The sequence below is a fragment of the Pseudopodoces humilis genome, chromosome 2 (assembly GCF_049639895.1).
Source record: "Pseudopodoces humilis isolate 2021_Gansu_Grassland_sample_001 chromosome 2, ASM4963989v1, whole genome shotgun sequence".
Taxonomy (NCBI): Eukaryota; Metazoa; Chordata; class Aves; order Passeriformes; family Paridae; genus Pseudopodoces; species Pseudopodoces humilis.
In genome coordinates this window covers 26,549,044-26,571,306 of record NC_142201.1, presented here as the reverse complement: position 1 = coordinate 26,571,306, position 22,263 = coordinate 26,549,044, and the positions used below count along the sequence as shown (strand labels likewise).

Sequence of the window (22,263 nt, the reverse complement as noted above, 5' to 3'; positions counted from 1 at the left end):
TGCAGTGAAGGGCAAGAAGAGGCAAAACAGTGCAAATTAATATGATATGACTGAACATGGTTCAGCAGCAACCAATTATATGGAGATAAAATCATTTAAAAAAACTTTTATAAGCAATTTGAGGCAAAGATTATTCTTTTTTTTTTTTTCAAATTGCCTGAATGGAGACTGTGTTTCTCTTCTTCCTTTCCTCCTAATATGTAATTAATCAAACCTCTAGACATGACAAGAAGTGGTAATATTGCCTAAAACAACATTAGTCTCCCTGCTGAGTCCAAGCTGCAGTTTACAGCATGCCCTGAAACAAGATTTTTCAAAATAAGAGAATGCAGTTTTTTGAAGCAGTAATCTTTCAAGCAAGACCACCAGTTGGATATGGCTGGCTAATTTTACTCACAAACACTGTAAGAATAATCTCTGTAATCTTAGAACCAAATCTGAGCCAGATCATAATAAAAAATACAGGAAAAACACCACCCTCACAGGGCAAGTCAGATTAGGTTTTACAGGTTTGTTTGGGTTTTTTTTTTTAATTTCCTTGCTGTATTGTTTATAAATTAGTCCTTGATAGTGGAATTACAGTGTGTCAGAAAGGTTTTCATAATTTGAACTTTTGGGCTGCTAATAAAGCTAGTGTTGAAATAAGATAATTGGCTACTTAAGAGTTAGATCCATATGCATCCTAATGAGTAATTACATCAGAATCATACATATGTTGATGTAACATCATACTGTTGATGTTATGGATATGTCTTTATAAATCACTTGTAAATCACTACATATTTTAATGAAGAGATGAATAAATTCATAATCTATTCTGTGTAGACAGGAACTCAACACTACATAAAACATTTTATGCAATTTTATGCAATTGTGGATCTGTTTTCTGCTCATATGTACCTGTCTATGCATGTAAAGTATGTTTTTTTTCTGGAAAATATATGCATTGTTAGGAAATCACTGCTGAAACCGTCCACCCAAATCATTTGGTGTATTAATGAATGGCAAATAAGAGATATAGGTCCAGGAAATGGAATACACAGTGATGCAGCAAAGGGAAGACAGGGACTGGAGGAAACTCAGGGAGCCGGGGAACTACTCATCGTTCCTCATTTCTTTCTTGCTGGTTTTAAAAGATGGATCCTTGCTTCTTCCTTCAAAAATCTCTTGTGCCCCATGTGCCACTCTACCTAACTCTCAGGAGCAAAACTTCATCTTTCCTCTCTTATGGGGGCCTACATAATTTTAGGCTGCAAAGCAGTTAACAAATACACAGGAAAAGGCTGCCAAACCACAAAACAAAAGAGTGGAAGCCCAAAGATACATATAAATCTATGAAGAAAAATACAGGACAGTTAGGATCCACAGTCTAATAGCTGTGTTGGTTTAGGAAAGACAAACAATCCTCCTGACACTTACTAAATCAAGCTGGTGGAATAATTCTTGGTTTTCACCACCATGCAGAATGGTGGAGGACATATAAAGGAAACCGAAGAGGATGCTCATGGCAGGCAATCATTCATCCACATGAGCAGGAAACTGCAGTTGCATTAGTGACTCACCCACACAAAGTACTGGCAACAGATTTGTGCTTCTGGCCACTTTCCAATGCACCAGATATTAAAGGTAATGTTGGAAATACGTGATACCTTTATATCACCAACTATGGAGAAGTGACCCACTAATGACAAAACAAATTTTCACAGTATTACTCTTCCACTATGATGTTTATCCTTTCTTTCCTTGGTACCTGCCAGGCTCAGGTTTGGAGGGGCTAAAGAAAAATCCAAGAATAGAGGCTAGACTGTAAAATGGACTTCTTTTCCTGCTTAACACTGTACTGGCTTATCTTGGGCCAACCTTGGTGGTATTGTTCCAGATTCAGGGACTTGGACCCAGGTTTAGGCCTTCCCTCCCACGGGAACAGGGAGCCTGGGACAGGAGGTGGAGAGGGGTGGGTGCTGTACTCAGCAGGGGATAATCTGCAGAGAGGCAGCAAAGAGGAGCATCCTTGGTGGAGGCATCTGTTGCCTTATCCAGAACAGCAAGGGTGGGACTCAGTTTCATTAGAAATTCACTGGCTAAACTTTTCCATGCAGAAAGCAGAGGAGCATTCACTCCTTCCCTTAAAACCTCTCAGAGAACTGATCCCGCATTTGCTGTAGCCATCGGCAAACACGAGAAATGGAGAAGAGCCAGTAGCAGAGGCATTTCTGTCTGCATTTAAAGAGAAAATGATCCCACTGCAATTCTATCTTCTGAGGGGACTGGAAGCTTACCCCAAGCTGAAAATAGGTGCTGGGACAGCATAAGGGATATGTATTGTTTATACTTGACTTTTTCTTACTCCTTATGGCTGCTACTGAATGAAGACAGACGACCAGGCTGGAAGGACTCTCGCTCTGACCTGCCACTGCGGCTTGTAGTCAGCTGTGATCTCAGTCACGCTCCAGGAACACCTAATGGATCACCCCACTGAGGGAAACAGTCTGAGTCACACCTAATTTCCATGTTCTTAACCTGTCCTATTTGACATGATAGAAGATCTTCTGGGCAGGGAGCAGAGGACAAAGCCTGCAGTGTCTCAGGAGGTTTCAGTCTAGGTACCTCTAGAGTTCACTGGCAACTGGACTTTGGTTTTCAGGATCACAGCTTTGGAACTAAGCCTTTAATATCTTCTCTGTCTTGCACACTTCTTGTGAGCATGACAATGTTATTTTTATTTTATATGAGAGGGAACACAAAGAAGAAGGAGGTGACCTCTCCTCTTGTACCAAAGGTATCTTTCTTCCCTAGAATTGGTCATCAGTAAGAGTGAAAAAAAGAATATAAAAGTATATAATTTTCCAGGGCTTATTTTAAGATAAATTACAGAGGATGGCTCTTGTAAGCACTGAAAAAGGCTGCCAGTTCAGTGGTACTTTGTCTGAAGACTTTTGTACAGAAGGAGCCATATGCTCATCTTTTCCTCAGGCTTCTTTACTGAGGTGGTGAAAAAGCAAAGGGATGAGATATCCATAAGTACAAACAGCAGCATGTGGGCTGTTACCTTGGGCAGGTCTGCAGTGTGCTATGGAAGCAGTCCTCTGAAAATGGAAACCTTGTTTTTATCCCTCACATCCACTCAGGGGCTCTCTGAGATTTATTGCCCAGGCAAGGGAGCACCCTGCGAGCTGCCACTCACCCTGGTACCTGGCTGTCTGTGTGGCACAGGGGACAATAAGGACAATCAGCTACTCACCAGCTCTCTGCTCTGACACACAGGCTCTGCACTTCCCCCACCAAGACACAGGAGCAAACTCTGGGGACTCTAAGTAGCATGAAGAGCCAGGGCAGCTTCAGAGCTTGTTTTAGCTCATATTTAGTTTATCTTGAGAATTCCATCTATTCAGTCTTGGGCTGAGAGGGTGTTTCTCCTTAGCTGCTGGCTTTGCCAAACAATCCCAGGACCTGAGCGTTACAGGAGGAGCGGCACACAGCCAGATTCCGACAGACCAGTTTCTGCTACAGGCTACACCTGTGCAAACACGATGTTTTGAGATTTCTCCCCAAGCACCAGCTGTGCAAGCTGATTATTTTCAGCCAGCACCCTGCTCCCACCTGGGTAACCTCATTAGTCCTGACAAAAATTGCAAAACAGCAACTGTGACCACTATTTAAGTTTATTGCTCTTTATGATAGGTGAGGGGAAGTTAAGAGGGAGTTTTTTTTTTTAAGTCACAGCATCAGTCTGTTTGGCTGGCAGCTAGACAAGTCCTTCATTTTATTTGTAAACTGTGAAAATTTCACAGACTTACTGATAAAATAAACCTGGAAGCAGGGCCTCTTTAAGAGGCTTTCCTGTGCTATAGGCAGTTTCTCTTTTGCATCTGCAAACTGAACAAAAGCCAAGTGTCTCTAAACCAAAGAGAAATAGTGGCAGAAACTGAAAAGGTAGGTAAGGCAGGTAGGTAAGGTGAAGTTGTATTTTGGGGTACTTACCCTACAAAAAAAAAAAAAAAAATTGACTGTAAATATATGCTTGGGTTTGCAGACTTTCAGATGTAATATTATTGAGGATATACATATCTAATGTAGCAATTTCTTTCTCAACATTATTAGAATTATACTGAGTATAAGAGAACATTACAAAGGTGGACTTAATAAACAGCCCCCTATTTTAAGCCCCTTCAGCCAGCCCTGAAACTTGTTTTGGTTCTGAACAAACACTATGCACGCTACATTAACAGCTCCTTAGACTCCCTTCTGTTGTGTAGAAAGGACCCCAGAGACTAAAATGCCTTGGTAAATCTCACTGAACAGCTATGTTAGTTAATGCTGTCAACTACTGACAAATGTGCCTGCTGTTCACATCTGGAGAGGAGATATTTTATACCCCTAAACAATCTGTAGTGCCAGCATAGACCCTACAGGGTATTTCAGGTGCTCTCATGCAGCTCATATGTAGGAGGCAGGACTGAGAAGGTAGCCCTCTGAAGCTACAGCTGCAGGCCAAGCTGGATTTCTTTGAGTGTTTATAATGGCACTGCACACCTGTGCTTGTTCCCTTTCCATTTCTAGTAAGAGAATAGGGTTTCTAGTTGTTCCAAGCAGCTATTTCTTCAGTGAGACTTCAGTAAGATTAAGAACATCTTTAGGGTCCCTTCCAGGCCTATTTTATGATTCTGTGTTTATTAAACTTACCAATGCTTTTGAAACATTTAAATGTATTGTTTTAGCAGAGATGAAAAAGCATAATTTACCAGTATTGTACCTATAGTCAGCTTTGACATGGAGAGGCTGTCAGAGACTTGGACATTAGGAAAGTACTTCCCAGTGCCTTGGGTAGAGCAAAGATCCATGGATAAGTCCTTACCCTGGGAGACAAGGACCACACTCTGCGTCATTCTCCTGATCTCCAGGTGTCATGACTGTGGCTCGGAAAAAACCCTCGCAGTCCTTGTGCCGTCTGCATATCTGGTAACCTCCTTTGGAAAACTTCTCTGAAGGGCAGGGGATACAGCCATAGTCCTCATCTTTGGTGCCATATCCACATGTCTGCAACAACACACAGTCACTCAAAAGCAGTCTTGTGCTGCACACCAACTTCTAGCTAAAGAGAATGTTCCCAGCCTTCCCCTTGGCTCTGCAGCACGAGGGGGAGGAGTCTGTCGTTTGGCCTGATAGTGTCTATCCCAAAGAGAACATGCAGGGACATAAGGATGCAGCACACTGTGTGCAGGTGAGGGAGAAGGGGAACTGGAGCATCAATCATACTGCTTGCAAGTGGCCCTCCATACTACTTCTATCATAGTCCAGCAAACTGTGGAAGTGAATTTCAGCTGCTGCTTGGATAGAAAGTGAACTAAAAATGTAAGAGTAGAGAAGACTCCTACAGGAGAAACACAGCTGCAGCAGGGCTATCAGCAGTTTCAGGCTAGAAGACCCCAGAGGGAACAGTCCAAAAGGCAATGTTTGGATGAGATTTTGTAACCTCTGAACTCACATGTCCCAGCTGAACATTAAGTTTAGATTAAATAAAACTAAACCAAACTGGTTATTATTCAAACATAATTGTTCGGGACTACCAACTGTGTGAAATGCTTGAACAGGATGTTTATCCCATTAAAACCAAACAGGATTTCAGTAATTTATTTTTTTTAATAAGCAACAATTATCTGCTGTAAATCAAAAAGTTACTTAGGAACCATAATTTAAAATATTGCAGAAACATTCAAGTTCCTTTAGTGCCAAAATATCTTAGTGGGAGAGCAAAATTAACTTGTCAGTGTGAGGGGCCAGCAAGCAGACCAGACTGACCAATTTATCACTCTGTGTTGGAATGCCAGCATCAGTTTCTAAGTAACTGCTGAGATGAGAACAGGCTGGCAGAGACTGTGTATGGAACTTCTACCTTTCAGTTTTTACAGTATCCCTTGTAACAGGATGTTCCTGGGATGTGGATTGCTGGCATGCATGCAAGATGCCTTGCTCCCACAGCACACTTGGAGGTGTGAGTGCTCCTGCTCAGGAGCATTCCTTATAGCCTTCCCCATTTGCTTTCCCACCCTTTGCTTCCACATAACAAAGTATTTGGGTTTTTGCATTTGGTGCTTGATGTGTTCCCCCCAGCAGCAGCAGAAGCTGGAATTACCATGTAAGGTTCTTCACCCGGCTCGCACTTGGGGCAGTCATGGCACATGCCAGTGGTCTGGTTGTAGTACTCATTCTCACCGCAGTTGGAGTATTCGGCACTGGCGGAGTACACCAGGGAGACCTGTCACCAGAGAGCATTCCAGAGCACTGTCACTTCCACTGCCATCGTCCTCCATGCCTCACCCCCTCCCCTTGCACAGCTGCTGTGGCTCTACAGGCAGCAGGCCCAGCACTGCACTGTGAAAGCTCAGCAGCAGAAGTGGTGACACTATTTAAGTGGAAGCAGATGCAGGTTTCAGCAACCAGGTACTTCCAAGAGTTTCTCAGAGACTGGCATTCATGCTTGTTGGCACTGCCACTCCTTAAAACACTGAAGGCCACGGTTCCTGGCCTGTTACCTGACATGCTCTCCCGCACAAGCAAATGCCAGAGCTCACACCCTCATCACTCCCAGCTCTAATGAGCCTTCATAAATGTGACTGCAAGGGACAACTATAACAGCCAGAGATAATGCGCTGCCTCGGGCCTCAACCACAATAGGGCTGTGCTTCATGTGACACCCAGGCTAATGTGCTCTTCTAGCACCTTCTGTCTCTGCTCCATCCTGGGTCCTTCTCCTTCCCCCTCCTCCCTAGCAGCCAAGCTTTAAACAGCACATTCCCAGGTGTTTTATGGAATGGAAATGATCACTGGATTGAGGTTCAGTCCCTAGGTCATGTGTAGCTCTGCCACAATTCACAGGAGGTTATGAATACCCCCAAGCAGAACCCTGTTATCTTTGCACACTAGAAGGACATGTACACACAGAAATACCTACCATCAGGAAAGGGAACACGTGAGTCCATTTACGTTCACCCAGGTGAGCCATGCTCTCTTGATACTTTACCTGAAAAGATAGAATTGGTGATTGTTTATGAACATGAGTAAATATTTGTGTGTGTTGCCAAAATAAGAACAGAAGGGCTCATAAGCAGAACAAAGGTTACATGGGAGCAATGCCCAGAGGTCTAAACAAAGAGGGGGAGATGTGCACGTGCAGTCGTGCATACACACAGGCACCACACACCCTTACCACACACCTCTTTCCTCTCTTTGAGAAGATAATGGCAGGAGGGAATCCAGTCTTGCCATATTTACAAAAATCTGTGAAAGATGAGGAACCCAGTCTGAATTCTGGCACCTCTTGGCTTGCTGAGAAATCCTCCCAGGAGGAATGGAGGCCTGTGTCTTGACCACTGAATGAGGGCTGGGGGTCAGTAGCCTGGCTTGTGTCCACACCAGTTGGTGCTTGACCACACCACCTCAGGTTTGTCTGGGGAAGATCCGCATGGAGCAGCCAAAGGAGAGCCAGGGAGTGAACCAAAGGCAAGCAGTGTGGGCAGTCACAACACCAGGGGTGCACTTTGCTTGCTGGCTCCTGTGGATGCCCTGAGAAAGCCCAGAGCTGCTTCCCCTTCTTTAGCAAGCATCAGCTGCTTTTTGGTCTTGATAAGCAAACTGCAGATTTAAGAAGTTAAACCGAAGGGAGGAGCCAAACCTTATATTAGAAAGGCTATTAAAAGAGTTGGGAAAAAGAAAGGCTAGAATCAATGTTACAAACACATTTAATTGCTATTTATTTATTTATTCACTATTTTTATATTTATTTATTATTATTTATTTCTTAAAATGATTAATTTTGAATAAGAGCTAATGTTCCATATTCAAATGCTGGATTTCTTTCAAAGGTGAAAAAGACAGGAAAAGGAGGCACAAATTGTTTTTTTTTCTTTTTTAGCTTGATACAAACTATTTAATTATATTGTTACAGCACATAATATGCCCTGGGGCTTTTAGAGCTTCAAATTGCAAGTGTTTGAGATACAGTTGCAACATTCTGGTCCTAGCAGATGTAAGCTACTCTTTCAATTTTCCGCGTCTCAGACGCTGGGAGACTTTTAGCCTCCCAGAAGAATACAATTACTGCTTTGTGCCGCATTCGAGCATACAACTCACATGAGAGCAGCACTCTAGTATTTGAGATAGCTGCAAACATTTACATTTTTAAACACTAAGTAGATTAAGCAAAGATTATATCACTCCAGCATCAAGCTGTGAACTTGCTTTATATGTTCCTTCCAGCAATTGGGCTAGCTGAGACAGGTAACTGGGTGGGTGGGTGGACAACCTGAATTATGAATATATTCGTTTGTGCAGGAAATTGCACTTTGAAACCTAGAAACAAAAGAGAGTCAGAAATAAATTGTCCTAAATCTGGAGGTAAGAGATGGAAAATAGTAATTCCATTGTATAAAGTGTCAGACATGAAGGTGGATGAAGGGTTTGTCTGTGGCAGTGCAGTTGCCTGGAAAAGTTCCAAGGATATTGTCATAATGCATATGTATGTTAAACTGTACACTAATTATAAAAGAGTTTGTCAGACCTTAGATATTAGTATTATCAAGGCCCCACTGATACTGCTAAATGATCACATTTATTATAAATCTGGTCTGAGGCTGCTGAGAACCAAAAATTTCACCAGTAAATCTTGAATCTGTAACTTTACAGTAAGAGTATATCTTAGAGCAAAACCACGCTTCAATTGCTCTCAAGCCACCCAGATGTTCACTGATTGAGGTACTTGTATGCAATCATAGCCAGATTTGAAAAATGGAAACGAAGTATAGCCCACTAATGTTCAATATAATCTTCTTCATTTGGCATTTATTTACATAAAATGTGGAAAGTGTCAAGTTATACATACATAAATAAAACATTTTTCTCTCTCAATATAAATATGCATGTGGGGTATGTTTTGTATGTAAACATACTTTTTTTCCCCTGCATTCCTTCATTTTTTGCAGCAATATGTCAAGCATATGGGAAATATTTCTTATAACTGGAGAAAGCCATTTCAAAGTGCTAGATTAGAACTCCAGGGGAGACTTTTCCCACTAATTGCAATATCAAAAAAGTTAAATTTTGGTATTCATCATCCTATTCAAGTACCTGCCATAAATTGGCTGTCTTGTTTCTGTTGGTTTTATTTGTTTGCTTGGTTGGGGTTTTTCTTCCTTTGGTGTTAAAACACTTCTTTTATAACACAGGAGTGAACCTGGGAGTGGGAGGAGGGAGATGAAGGAGGTTTCTTGCAGTAGGGCCACAGGTTTTTACTCAGCTGGGGAGGTACCTGAAGGTGCCTACCAAGATATGCCAGGCTGCTCTAGGGCTTGCTGTCAGTTTTCAGGCATGATAAGTTATATGTGCACCATGCTACCTGTCACTCATTAATCCCATCCACACAACAAGGGGTCTTCTGGTGCCAAGATCACTTTTGTTTCTAGCTGACACCTGTGAAGGCATGTTCAACCAGCCAGCTTCTGCCAAGAAGGAGGAACAAGAGTGACCAGACTCTGGCTCCTAATCATTAAAATAAATTAGTTCTTAATGAATTATTCTCCTTCAGCTGAAGTAAATTACTTTCTCCTGTGGGATGGCATGAAGCAGTGAGCAGGAAGGAGCTGGAGGTGTAATTTTTGCTGGGACTCTGGTATCACTCCTAAGGAATTTGGGATCTCTGGCTGCTTGTCTGCCAAGCCCTCCAGAGATCCTGATTTGTGTTTTTGTTTGGGACGTGTGGGTGTCTCCAGAGAGGAGGTGTAAAACACAGACGGTGTCTTTGTGGATCAGGTGTGCAACACACAGCAAGTCTCGTCATGACTAGCGGGGGTTGCTAATTACAGCTATAATTGTCTTTTGGGCATATTCGTTAATAGCTGGTGAGAATATACACGTAAGATGACAAGAAAAGGAAGACTATTTCCCCAGTGGCAACCACAGCAAGAAATGCTCGAGACTCCCTGTCTCAGCTACTTTCCTGTAGATGCAAGGCAGAAAGTTGGGGAACAGAAAAAAGAGATGACTGGAACTCTATTACTCAAATACTTCTTTCAGGCTAAAAGTCTTTCCATACAGTCCTTGTGGGCTCCTATCAAGAACTGGTAGGTACAAATACATAAGTAAATAAGTAATTAAACAAATAAACCAACAGGTAGAAAATGCTTAGTTTGTGCTGTCTAAACAAGAAAAAACATTGTTCATTGTAGTTAGCCTTTGAATTTGATAATTTACTTAGATTATTACGTAGCACTGCCATAATTTATTTACAGCTTCCATGATTATAATCAGAGTAAATATATGAAATGTGCAAACAATGAGGTTACCACAGCTGGTGGACTAAGCTAAAGCTCACAGCTTTCATTGGATGACCTTACATGTTCTTATAATTCTCTGGCTTCAGTAAGTAATACAGAGGAAAAATAATTTCCTATAATAGACTTTTTTGGTTTTTGAAGTACAGTTGAAAAAAGGAGGAAAACAAACATGTGGATTGAAGCACAGATATGTTTCTCATACAGACAAATGGGGGGTTTTTTTGGTCTCTCTGTATTTCTTTAGTTTCATCATTGATGTAGATATACTTCAAGGACAGAAAACCTTGTGACAGGGAAAGGCACAACCATTGTCTCAAATAACTTTGCCAGTTCCGATAGGCCTATGCACATTTCTTTTCTGGGGTTTCCTAAGCAGCAGTTTGGTTATTGGGTCTGTGGCTAGGAATGTAATCCCTAAGTAGCTGACAAATTGGTATCAGTCATTAATCTACATCCAAGACCCCAGCTAACAACAGCAGAATGCAAGACAAAGGTTTTCATATCAATAAAGGTGGGAACATTTCAAGTCTTTCACAGGGCCACCAGCAAACCCAGCACTTACCCTTAGTTCCCAGGGTTTATGGGAGGAACCTCACAAACCACCTTTTCCATAGATTATCACAGTTTTTTGCATGAGCTCAGTAGATAATCTCTGTATGCTCCTGATGGTGCTAAATCCTTCTTAACTGAGATAAGCATATAATCCTCACTGCAGGGCCTCACAGGCTTCAGAGTTCAGTAGCAGAGTTCAGTCTGGCTCCAGACTTCTGAAAAAAGTTGCAGTCTGAGTTTTGCTTTCAGGAGGGAAGCCTATCACTGAATGACAATGATGGCACTGCATGCTCAGGGACAGAATAAACTCAGTGAATTAAAAGTAAATGGAAACACAGAGATGATGGAAGAAAGCTATTTTGCAGCCTTAATTACAGTTTGCATTGTTGTGAAAAAATATTGTACGGAACATTATTACATTTGTAGGACAACACCAACTATACTGTTTTCTACTGTTTCTTTGTCACTCTGACCTTGCAAATACCTTAAGAATTTCTTCAGAAAGATGTAAAAAGTGCTAAAATGATACAACTCTATTCTCCCTTTGTACCTGAAACATCAAAAGGCAGTGAGAACAGCCCAAACTACACATAAAACTTTAGTTGCCCTGTGATCTGGCAACCCTGTCAGAAAAATAATTGATTTATTTGGCACAGAAACAAGACTTTTTCCAGTGGGAACAGTATTGACAAGAGGAGACAAAAGATTCTTTAATTTGTTAATAGGGGTACTGTGTGTTGAGGACCTGGGGACAATCAAACCTAATGAGAAGCCATCCATCTCCTACAGATTTGCTTATTTGGAAACTACTCTGGAAGTTGATATTCGAATCTCACATAAAGAGGATCAGCTCTCGGGTAGGCGGGCCATTAACTTTATGAAAAGGTCTTTTGGGGAAAAAGAGGCTACCACGCCGGAACAAAGCAAAAGCAGGCAAGAAGGAAAGGCTCTTCTAACACACTTTGCAGGACTGACACACATTTCTGCAGAAAGGGGGGCACTAACAGGGCCTGAGAGGACCCTGGGGTTCCCATAGTGCACATGCTGCTGGCTGGTACTGAGCCAGCTATGCCCCAGCCCCCTTGCTGCTGGCATGGACCTGATTCAGCCTCTCCCCTGGGCTGACATTGGTTTTATCTGACAGCAGCATCCCTCCAAAACCTAACTCTGCCAGGCTGGGACTGCTGGAGAGCCACTGTGGTCTCCATTCCCGCTCCAAAGTCCTCTCAGGGCACATGGCTCACAGGCAACTCCTCTCCGTGCTGCCCCAAGCCACCTGTGGAGGTGAGAGGGGAGTGAGCATAGGATGGATTTTTTGGGCAGGAAAACGGTAATTAATTAATCTCACAACCTGCCACCACAACACATCCACATCAGTGATGTTCATGCTAGATAGACTGGTGTTTGGCTGGGGAAGTCATACAGTAGGGAAAAGGCACTCATGACCTCCTGCCATGGAGGCTACTGCAGCTGGTGCTGCTTTATACAAACAAGAAAATATTAGGGCAAAAATGTGAGCAGATTTGCATCTCTCCCGGTCAAAAGGCTGCCCTGATCTGCAGAAGTTACATAGGCCCTTTTACTTTCTTGTTGGTGTTTTACTATAAATAAATAAATAATCTCAATCAATCAATCAATCTGTGATGTTCCCTGCTGCATAATTAAGTAAAAAACCCCAGAAACTTTTTAATTCTGATATCTATATACATATATATATGCACATATACATATGCATACATATATCTATACATATATATAAAAAATTGAGAAAAAATCTTGAATGTTTTGGCCAGTCCCCAGAATGATTCTCCTCAATGGTACAGGCTTGCTTTCCACCTCTGCTTGTTTTCCTAAGGTGATTTCCATGAAGACTTCCTGATTATTTTCAGCTTCTCCTAATGTCTGCCAGAAAGTGCAACAACAGTCCTATTACTCCTTCTGGTTTCCTTGCTTAGGTATTTTTTTTCGGGGGGCTTGGGCTTTTCTTTTGAAAAGCACTGGCAAACGTGGTGGTGGTGGTGCTGGGGGCACATTAGGGCTGCATCCCATCCTCCCCAGCAGATCTCCTGCTCCACTGCCCAGGTGAGCTCAGCCTGCTGCCAGCTCACAGCTGCCAGAGGGCATCTGAGTTTTCCATGGAAATAGTGAGAAGATGGATCTTACATCACCATGAAAAATTGCAAGTGAACATCCTAGACTTCCCAGCCTAGTATTTCTAAGGTGAGAATTAATGAGCAGCAACACAGTCATTCACTGTCTGATGTATTGTCTCAGTGCCACATCTGCTCAGCGCTTTCTCCGTCACCATTTCCTATGAAGTTTCCCCATCTACTCCTACCCAAGGGACAGGAAACTTGCTTTTGAAATTTTGCTTCAAGGGGCAAGGTAAAACTGCTGATATGGAAGCAATTTTGATTCAGAAGCTTTCCTCAGACAAGTATTGCTTTCCATTTGGAACAGAAAATTAAAAACTTATTAGGAAAATACAAACTACCAAAGCAATGATGGTGCTTTTCTAACACTTTTTCCTTTTAGCTGTGCTTTACTCTTCTAGCTGACAAGTAACATAGTAAGAACAGTTTGAGGCTTGTTTTTCATTATTAGGACCAATAAGGATTTGAGTTCACACTTCCATTCCTCAGGGTCTGTTCCTGCAAGCAGCTGATTATCTTTGAAGATCATAATATTTGAGAAGCAGATGATTTTTAGCACAGTGCAGACACTGTCATTCTTTAAATACAATAATGGTTGAAATTTAGAAATACTTTACAGGAAGGAACTGAGGTGAAATCCTGCAGTGGCCATTGACAGAATTTATTGAAATTGTAAATGGAATAAAAGTCCCATGGTGACCATTCAACAAATAATGTCTGTTCTTAGCTCTACAGTACATTTGCATTTCTTAACTAAAAGCCAAATATTGTTAGAGAGGTCAACACACAGTTCCGGTTTTTCCATGGTTTACACAAAAACATCTGAATTACTGCATCTGACTGGCACAGAGAACAGCAGCTGGGGTGCAGTGGGAGAGAGATGCAGCAGAGCATGGTGGTGCCTCTGGAGGTACTGCAGAGCAGGTCTCTGCATGGACAGGATGCTATCAGGAGGGTCCTGGCCACGAGTTCTCCTTCCTTGTACAAGTGCATTAAACAATGGTGCAGCATTTTCACTGTTTGGCAAAGGTAATGGAGGCAGTATTATGTCGTGCCCGTGTATACTTTGGTATTTCATGTTAGAGTCCCAGAAAAGCCTCTTGTTTGTCAATGGGCCTCTGTCTTACAAAGGGATACGTATGCTGCCAACAAACATTAAGTTTTTTATTATTCTACTTTTTACATAACTGTGTTTGAAGGGGACTTATTATTTTTGTAAACTAAAGGCTGGCTACACTTAAATTCAAAACTACATCCCAAGCTGCCCAGGCCACCATTGTTGGGAAGAGCAGGGAGAGAGAGCAGAGGGAGGGGAAGCTCTCCGCTGGGAACAGGGGCCACACAGCGAGCAGGCGCCGTGCCGGGGTGCCCAGGGGGAGAGGCGGCTGCAGGGCCCGGCACAGGGCCTGGAGCACCAGCCAGGGCTTGTGGCCCTCGGGGCCCCGAGCAGGGGATTGGGGCATGGTCCATGGGAGCAGCCTGCCATGTGCCCCATCCACCCACCCATCTCATGGGCATGGGCCTCCCTGGGGCTTCAGTGAGGGCATGGGGCACAGAGGCCAAAACACAGCTCCCAGTCCCAGTGCTGGGCAGAGAAACATGCCTAAGCAACCAAATCCCCCATATCTGTGGGTACTGGCGAGCTATGGCCTGCTGAGGCTGCTATTTATGCCAACCACCACGTGTACAGGCAAGAGAAGGAACAACCACCACCTTGGCTAGGGAGAGCTAGCAGCCATCCTACATGAGTATGTACACAAACATGTCTATTTACACACACATGCCTCCAGAGAGGCTGACTGTCCTTCACATCTCTGTTCAGCCAGGATGACCCAAAACTCTGGGAATGTTCTAGTGCAGTGGAATCTCTATTGTAAATGTGCTTGGTAGGGTTGCAATTACAAAGTATGCTGCTTCCATTCCTAGAGGAGGGAGAAATGGGTTTCTCTGTTGGAAGACTTTCTCTTTCGAGTTGATAATCATAAAATCTCTTCATAATTTCTCTGAGGCCCTCATTTCTTTTTTAATGAAGGTGTTTACATTCCTAATTAAGGAGTGCTTTAAGCCTAGTGGTACCTTATCTGATAAACCCATTAGTAGGCTATGTCAAGCTGAGCCTTTCAAGGTAGCAAGCTAGCTTTAAAAACTGGTTATCCTCTGGGCTGAAATATGCAAACCAAGAGCTCACAATTAACTTGGGTTAATTACAAAATACCAGAAATGTAATAATATATTTTAAAATACAACACAGGTGCTAATGACTTCTTTTTTTTGTTTTCTCCTTGCCTTCTCCTTTTTTCTCCTCTCTGCAGGAGCTTACAGCCTGTCACTTTGTTCCCAGGCAACACCCCCCCCCCCCACCATGCTCCACAGGTGTTTACCACCTTTTTCTCTCATGTGGAGGGATTTGTTAGCATAACAAGATTGATCCAAGAGCTCTTGCTTCTGCCTTGCAGTTAGCATAGATTTTACTGGTGCATTCTGGACCTGATGAATGAACTAGGTTTGTGATGTTTATTTTTTCTAGGTCTGTCAGTTGGTCTAAAAAAGACCTGACCTATCTCTCCATGCCTATTCTCCCAAGACCACCATCACATGACTCAGGAAAACTGAAACACCACCTCCTTGCCACACAAGGTGTCACCTTGTGGAAGTAACCATTTGACCTCCTTCCCATGAAGCAGCAGCCTTGTGACTGCACCCTGCCTGTTTGGGAACAGCTACTGCCTTCCAGCATGGCACTTGTCTCTGAGCTTTCCAGCTCACCCACTTGTCCTTGCAACTTGCAGCCCAAGACACTCACTTAAATAAGACTGGTTTTGAGAGACCAGGCAGGAGTCTTCAATTCAGTGGCTGCTCTTTTGATGTGACCTGTAGGACCTGTCCCATGTTCTTTATGCATATGAGTGTCAAATGTTTGTCCATATTGTCAAATTGAAGTCCAAGGATTCCATTGCTACCCTCTTTATTAGGAATTAAAGCCTTCTGTCAAGGGGAGCTTAGGAGCCAAGTACTACCTACTAAGGATATATTGCATATTTAATTTGTGCAGTGTCTCTGCTGTGATTTTACAGAAGAGGGAATAGCTGCGAGGACTCATCTTGAAAGAAGGGGCCAGTGGAGTCCAGGGCTGCTCGCTGCAGGTAGCTGAGCAAGCCTCTTGTCAGGATGGCTGCCCTAGGGCAGGTGTGGGGCTGCTTTCCATGGGTCCCACTGGTACCTCAGCCTTGATACCTGGGAACTGAGGTAACTGGAAACCATTGCACATGCTGCAGGCCACCTGCAATGAAGGCCAAACTTTGCCACCTGCTGACCTGGCAGCAAGCACTCCAGAAAGCACAGGCAAAGTGGGGAGTTCTAGCTAGCAAACTAATGACCTGGAAGGCAAGCTCATCTGGTGTTCAGAAAATATATCTTGCAGAAAGGAAGCATATTCCTGCTGCTAGTGCTATGCCAGGTGATGCTTTTCCCCTGTGCACTACCAGGGTCAGCTGCTGACCCCAGCCACGTTCTCTTCAAATATACTGTTTTTCAAATCAGCTTTATATTTCTTCTTCTCCCCACTCTATTAATTGGTCATTTAGCTGATTCAGAAGCCTCTCATGGTGCTACAATCCAACTAAGTTGCTGAGAAGAAAAGGTATTTTTATCACTCATAAGCACATCTACTGCCTCATCCCATGCCAGTGACACAGGCACAAGAAAACCTGGAGGTGAAGTTTCAGAAGCACTATTCTGTCCTGACACAGAGATGATGTGATGGAAATATGGCAGAGCACTATGGAAAAAATCAAGAACATGACACCAGAGAATAAGTAACACAACAGTGAGTGTCATAGTCTTATGGCTTTGATTTTTACCATCTAGATGTTTAGTTGCATGCTTAAAAATATATTGTGTTGTAAGGCTGCTTTTTGGTAAGAGTCTTTGGACATGCCATGAGTCTGACTATAAACATGAACCTAACCTCAGGTTTTATAGTATTCTGTGTAGGAAAAACTAAATGATGATAGGGAAGCAATGACAATCCTAAGATGTACAGAAGACAAAGAGCCATTATTTAAAGTATCTCCAGAGTATTTAAAGTTATCTCCAGAAACATCCAGTATGATCAAATAAATACAATCTTTTCTATTACCTAACAGAAGGGACACGTTTTCCTACCAGATGACGAGGGATGTTGTAGTGAATAAATACAGGTCCTGACATCTGTTTAATAGTTATGTGTAATACCTCATCGGCCTTAAGACATTTTAGACTTGGCTATTCTCTTAAAATGAGAACCTCCTATAGCTCCTCCTAGAATCTTGGGAATGTGAAGCATCACCCACAAACAGGTGAAGACCTTCTGTTCCCTCTAACTGCAATGCTTGCTGAGAGAGGAGATATACTGGGGCAGCACTAATTGTACTGCAAATTTAAAATCGGATGTGAATCATCCTGCCCATGAAAAACAATTGAATAGGTTTAATAGTGCCCCATCAGTGGTTAATTGAAGGTTTTGATTTACCATATGTGAGTGTTCTTTTTACACACCTCACAAATGAAGGTTGGCAAAGCTCAGTCTCCTGAACAGGATTCTGACTCCACTGGGGGGCAGTGCATTAGCACATATATTAATAATGCACTCACCTGCTTCAGAGAAAGCAAGATTTCCAGAGAAATGTTTAGCTACTGTGAAACATTCTGCTTAATGGAAAAAATATGCACAAATATCTCTCCTATATGTACTGTTGGATTACTTGCTAGCTAAACAACCTATGCTAACCTGAGGATGAAACCAAGTCTGAGCACAGAGATAGTTTAAACTATTTATTGGCACCAGGATCAACAGATTCTAAATTAGCTACAAAGCTGCAGGGAATCCTGAAATGTGAAATCAGTTTGGTGTGGGATTTATTTTTTTTTTTTTAATTCTTAGCCCCTCAGGAGATTTGAGATGGTTTGATGTTCATCTGAAGACTTGTCAAAATTCCATAGAAACCTATTAGCCTGCCAACATGGGTGGTTGCTGCTTGGAGGCATTTTGACATGGCAAAGGTCCTGTCTGCACGCTAAGGCTGCCTGGAATGGCAAGAAAACAGGAGCTGTGCGGTGTCAGAACACCGTGTGCAGGATTATAGGGGTAATGTATGCACATCCCAGCTCTCCCAGGGCCGCCAAACTGTGGGAGGAATCCATCTGGCCCCTTAATTATTCCGAGGTCTGCCTAGGAGTTAAGCCCCACAGGGTGCTGCCACACCTCTATACCAGGGTTTGGGTGGGACGGTGCTCTCTGGTTAGAAGAGAAATAAAGACTGGAGGGCAGCTGGGGAGGAGGGATGAAGCTGGGCAGAAGCAGAAACCAGGGCAAAAGTCTAGGCATGAAATGCTGTTGTCCAGTCCAGGAGCCTGCACTGGAGAGAGGGCACCGAGGGTGGAAACAGGAATGGGAAATGTGACATAACTGGAAGGCAGCAGAGCCAGGCACAGGCTGCAGTGCCCCTTTGGTGGGGTCCTGCTCCAGAGCCAGCTGCCTGCTGGAGTCTGGGTTACACAGTTCCAGAAAATGGAATTGGGGCCTCCAGGTCCGGAGTGCATGGCGCCCCCAGGCTTGGAAGCAAGCACAGGGCGATGGAATGGACTGGGTTGTTGAGGCTTCACAAAGCAGAACTGGAGTCATCCTGTGCTGAGCAGTGGGAGGGGAAGAGGATGAGCCTTAAACCAGCCTTGTGATGAGGCTCAAGCTCTTACTTGCAGGCATGGGAAAAGTCAGCTTGACAGAAACCGGGGATGTGTGCCCCATGGCAGAGCAGAGAGACCTGCTCACATTTCCCCAGCAGAGCTCTGCTGTGCTGTTCCAAGTGCCTAGGGATGGTGACCAGAATTAGAGCGAAGAATTAGTCAGTAGGACAAAACTCAGTTACGCACCAGCCCGAAGGAAGACTTGTAGGTATTCTAGCCTGAACAAAGGAGCTGGAAATTGAGGGATACATATACACAGAGCAGCTACCATAGGAATTGCATGGCAGGAGAGAAGGTGCTTGGTCAAGTCCTGCCTTTCCAAGCAATGCTCTTGCCCTGAGCAGTGCACATGGAGGAACCGGTTAGCTCAGGGGAACCCGAACTGGCAGACAGATTGGGACTGCCCAGGACACGTCCCTGGGAGAGACAAGTGTTTTCTATAACTCAATCACCCTCTTGTTGGGGTCTTAATGTGCTCTCACTGAGGTCCTCATAGTGGTTTTGCAATTACACACATGAGGGGAGATGGGTGCTTCCCTGTGTCTTATTTCAGACTGTAGAGAAAAGTAACATATCCACCCCATACTACACAAAAGCACGTTGAGGTGCTGAAGTGTGTCCAAAGAAGGGCAATGAAGCTGGTAAAGGATCTGGAGCACAAGTCTGAGGAGGAACAGCTGAGGGAGCTGAGGGTATTTTGCCTGGAGAAGAAGGGCTCAGAAGGGACCTCATCACTCTACAATCACCTGAAAGGAGGCTGTAGACATTTGGAGGTCTGTCTCTTCACCCAAGTGATAACCAATAGAAGAAATCTCAAGCTGCATGCAGGGAAGTTTAGATTGTATATTATGAATAATTTATAAGGGTGGTCAAGCATTCAAACAGGCTGTCCAGGAAAGTCACCATCCCTTGAAGTGTTAAAAAACCATGTGGATATGGCAGCTGGGAACATGATTTAGTGGTGGACTCAGCAGTGCTGGGTTAATGGTTGGGCTTGATGTCCCTAGAGGTATTTTCAGCTTTAAAGATTCTGATACCTGCACCAGGACTATACAACTTGCACTAATTCCAGTCACTGTCCTCGTTCCCCTTTGGGTATATTTGAACAGGTTTCAGAACAGAGCAGAAGTGTTAGAGCTATTTAGGATCCCTCTAGGGTAGGAAGAGGCAGAACTTGCTGGAAGTTTGTGCTTACTCATCAGTCCCTGGATTTTGGAGCTTGTGGAGGAGGAGGTTCTCACTGGGCTTTGTGAGTTTTGTTTTGTTTTGTTTTGCTTTGTTGTTTGTTTTTTTTCAGGGCTGGACATGCCATGAAGGGCTTTGTCTGAGAGCCTTGCAGCCAAGAACACAGATTTACCTTGCCACAGGCTGGTGGATCACATTTGGATCAAAAGCAAGAGAGGAGGGGCTGAGGAGGCACTCAGAGAAATGAGAAATGGCCTGACTAGGTCCCACACAGCTGGTAAGCTGCAGTACCGCTACAGCAGGATGAGGGGTGAAGTTGGATGTGCCAGGCTCTGGGTGGGAGAGATGGGCTGTTGGGGAGCAGAGCAGTAGGCAGGAATGCTAAGCAGGCAGAGGAGAAATCCTACATGTCTGGCTGGAGGCATGTCACTCCACTCAGCTTCTGCACAGAAGAGCAGCGCAAGGCGGAAAGCAGAGCTGGCTACAGCTAGCTAAGATAATTCTAAGAAGATTAAAAATAATTTTGGCAATTAATGGATAATTCATATTTATCAGGATTATAAGAAAGAAGAATAGCTTACAGCTGTAAATTTAAGTGCTTTTTTTACTGCCTTGGCACTTAAGAATTCACTGTAATTGCAGCAAAGAGAGGCCGAAGGGTCTCATTGGATTACAGTTGCCTGCAATTCAGATGATACTGCAAACACTTCTTCAGTTCTTATGTATCTTTATTGGAAAACTTGGACCACAGATACTTCCTGGTGTGGATATTCCACTCCATCTTATGGCCTTCATGTAGTTTATTACTAAACATGGAAGAAATTAATTCTCCCTATATTTCATTTCTAACACATCTGACAGCTTTGTAGTTTGTGTCTATGTGTGTGATATTTGTGGCCAAGTATTTTAACATAAAAATTCCTTTTGCAAGGCCAGAATGGATACTTTTCCTATACTTCATCTCCCACTTTTTTCAGCAGTTTTGATGATGAATTATTAATTCATGATCAATTCAATGATTATTAACAGAATAAAGTTTACACTGAAACAGATCTCAGAACTACATTAAATTAACATAATTAAAACAAGATTCTTGCATCTTCTCAGCTGTACTTTCTTTAAAGTTCTATGCACCTCCAAGACGCACCCAAAAAGACCAGATTATAAAGCCATCAGATTCTACAGAGAATTCTACAGACCTCTGATAATTCATTGTATCAGTACAGTAAAGTGCATGCTGTCAGAAAAAGAAAATAGGTGTTTCTGTGGTAAGTGTTTATTTATCAAATAATTCAGTTGTCAAAAAAACACCAGGACAAGATGGAACCTCAAGAAGTCATCTTCTGATTCACAGCCAGAGAAATTACCTTTCTGACTCATACTAAGAGACTCATTCTCTGCCACACCAACAAACTTTTGTCTGACTGAATCTTGAGAACCTCCAGTGACAGAGATTACAGAGTTTTCCCTCATCTCTATTCCACTGCTTTGCCATTCCTGCTGTTAGGCCTCTTCTCTGCATGTCTCATCTATATCTTTCTTCACTCTCTTGGAGCTGCTGCTGTTTTTCTTATCCACCACAGACATGAAGGATTATTTCCTTCTGCTCTGCAATAGTCTCCTAGGTATTTGTGACCTCAGCTTGGTCATATTTTATGTAAAACAGTTCTGATTTATCCAGTCTTGCACCATTACCCATTATTTCTAGAGCACTCTCTGCTTGTGCTTCTACCTGGATTTTCTCCACCGTGACCTCATCTTTCTTGAAATGAATGCCTAAAGCTGAACAGAGTAATTTTATGAAAGCCTTGGCCACCCTGGGTAGAGAACTGCATTAAAGAGTTTACAAGTTCTCTTTTCACACATTCCCAAATGAGGTTGTGAGAGAATAAAGGTCCTGAAGTCAACTAGGGATCTGCTGGAGACTAAAATCTCATCTATTAAGCTGCTACATGTTTGAAGCTGGTAAGTTTTCAACTTGCTCTTCTCCTTTCTTTCCCATAAAATATTTGGCATTACTACCAAGATGAGAAAAAATATCTTGCATTTTTAAGACATATATCAGTTTTACAGCATTTCTATTTATACCCCAGCAAATACATTCCAGTTGTGCCTAACAACTGTCCTGGGTTTTTCATTCTGGAGTAAACTCTACTGAATTTTCTGTTCTGCCAGTGATGCCATAGCAACACATTCCCATTCTTCATGCTCCTTGCTTTGCCGGGCTGGTAAAGGGGATGTTGAGCCTGCTATGGTAAGAGTGTTTTCATCTGGAGAACAAAAGCAATCGGCACCCTCAGAAAGCTGTCATCGTCTTTCCT

At 43.1% G+C, this 22,263-nt stretch overlaps 1 protein-coding gene across 2 annotated transcripts in view; it reads right to left on the bottom strand.

Moving 5' to 3' along the window:
* Positions 1-22,263, bottom strand: part of EDAR (ectodysplasin A receptor) — a 72,665-nt gene that overhangs the window by 19,729 nt on the left and 30,673 nt on the right. For both annotated transcript variants that reach the window (XM_005516572.3, XM_005516573.3), the window contains exons 2-4: positions 6,953-7,021; positions 6,134-6,256; positions 4,856-5,037 (exon numbers count right to left, since the gene is read on the bottom strand). In XM_005516572.3, the coding sequence (XP_005516629.1) occupies positions 4,856-5,037; positions 6,134-6,256; positions 6,953-7,003 (356 nt within the window). In that variant the 5' untranslated portion in view covers positions 7,004-7,021. The remainder of the gene's footprint in view (positions 1-4,855; positions 5,038-6,133; positions 6,257-6,952; positions 7,022-22,263) is intronic.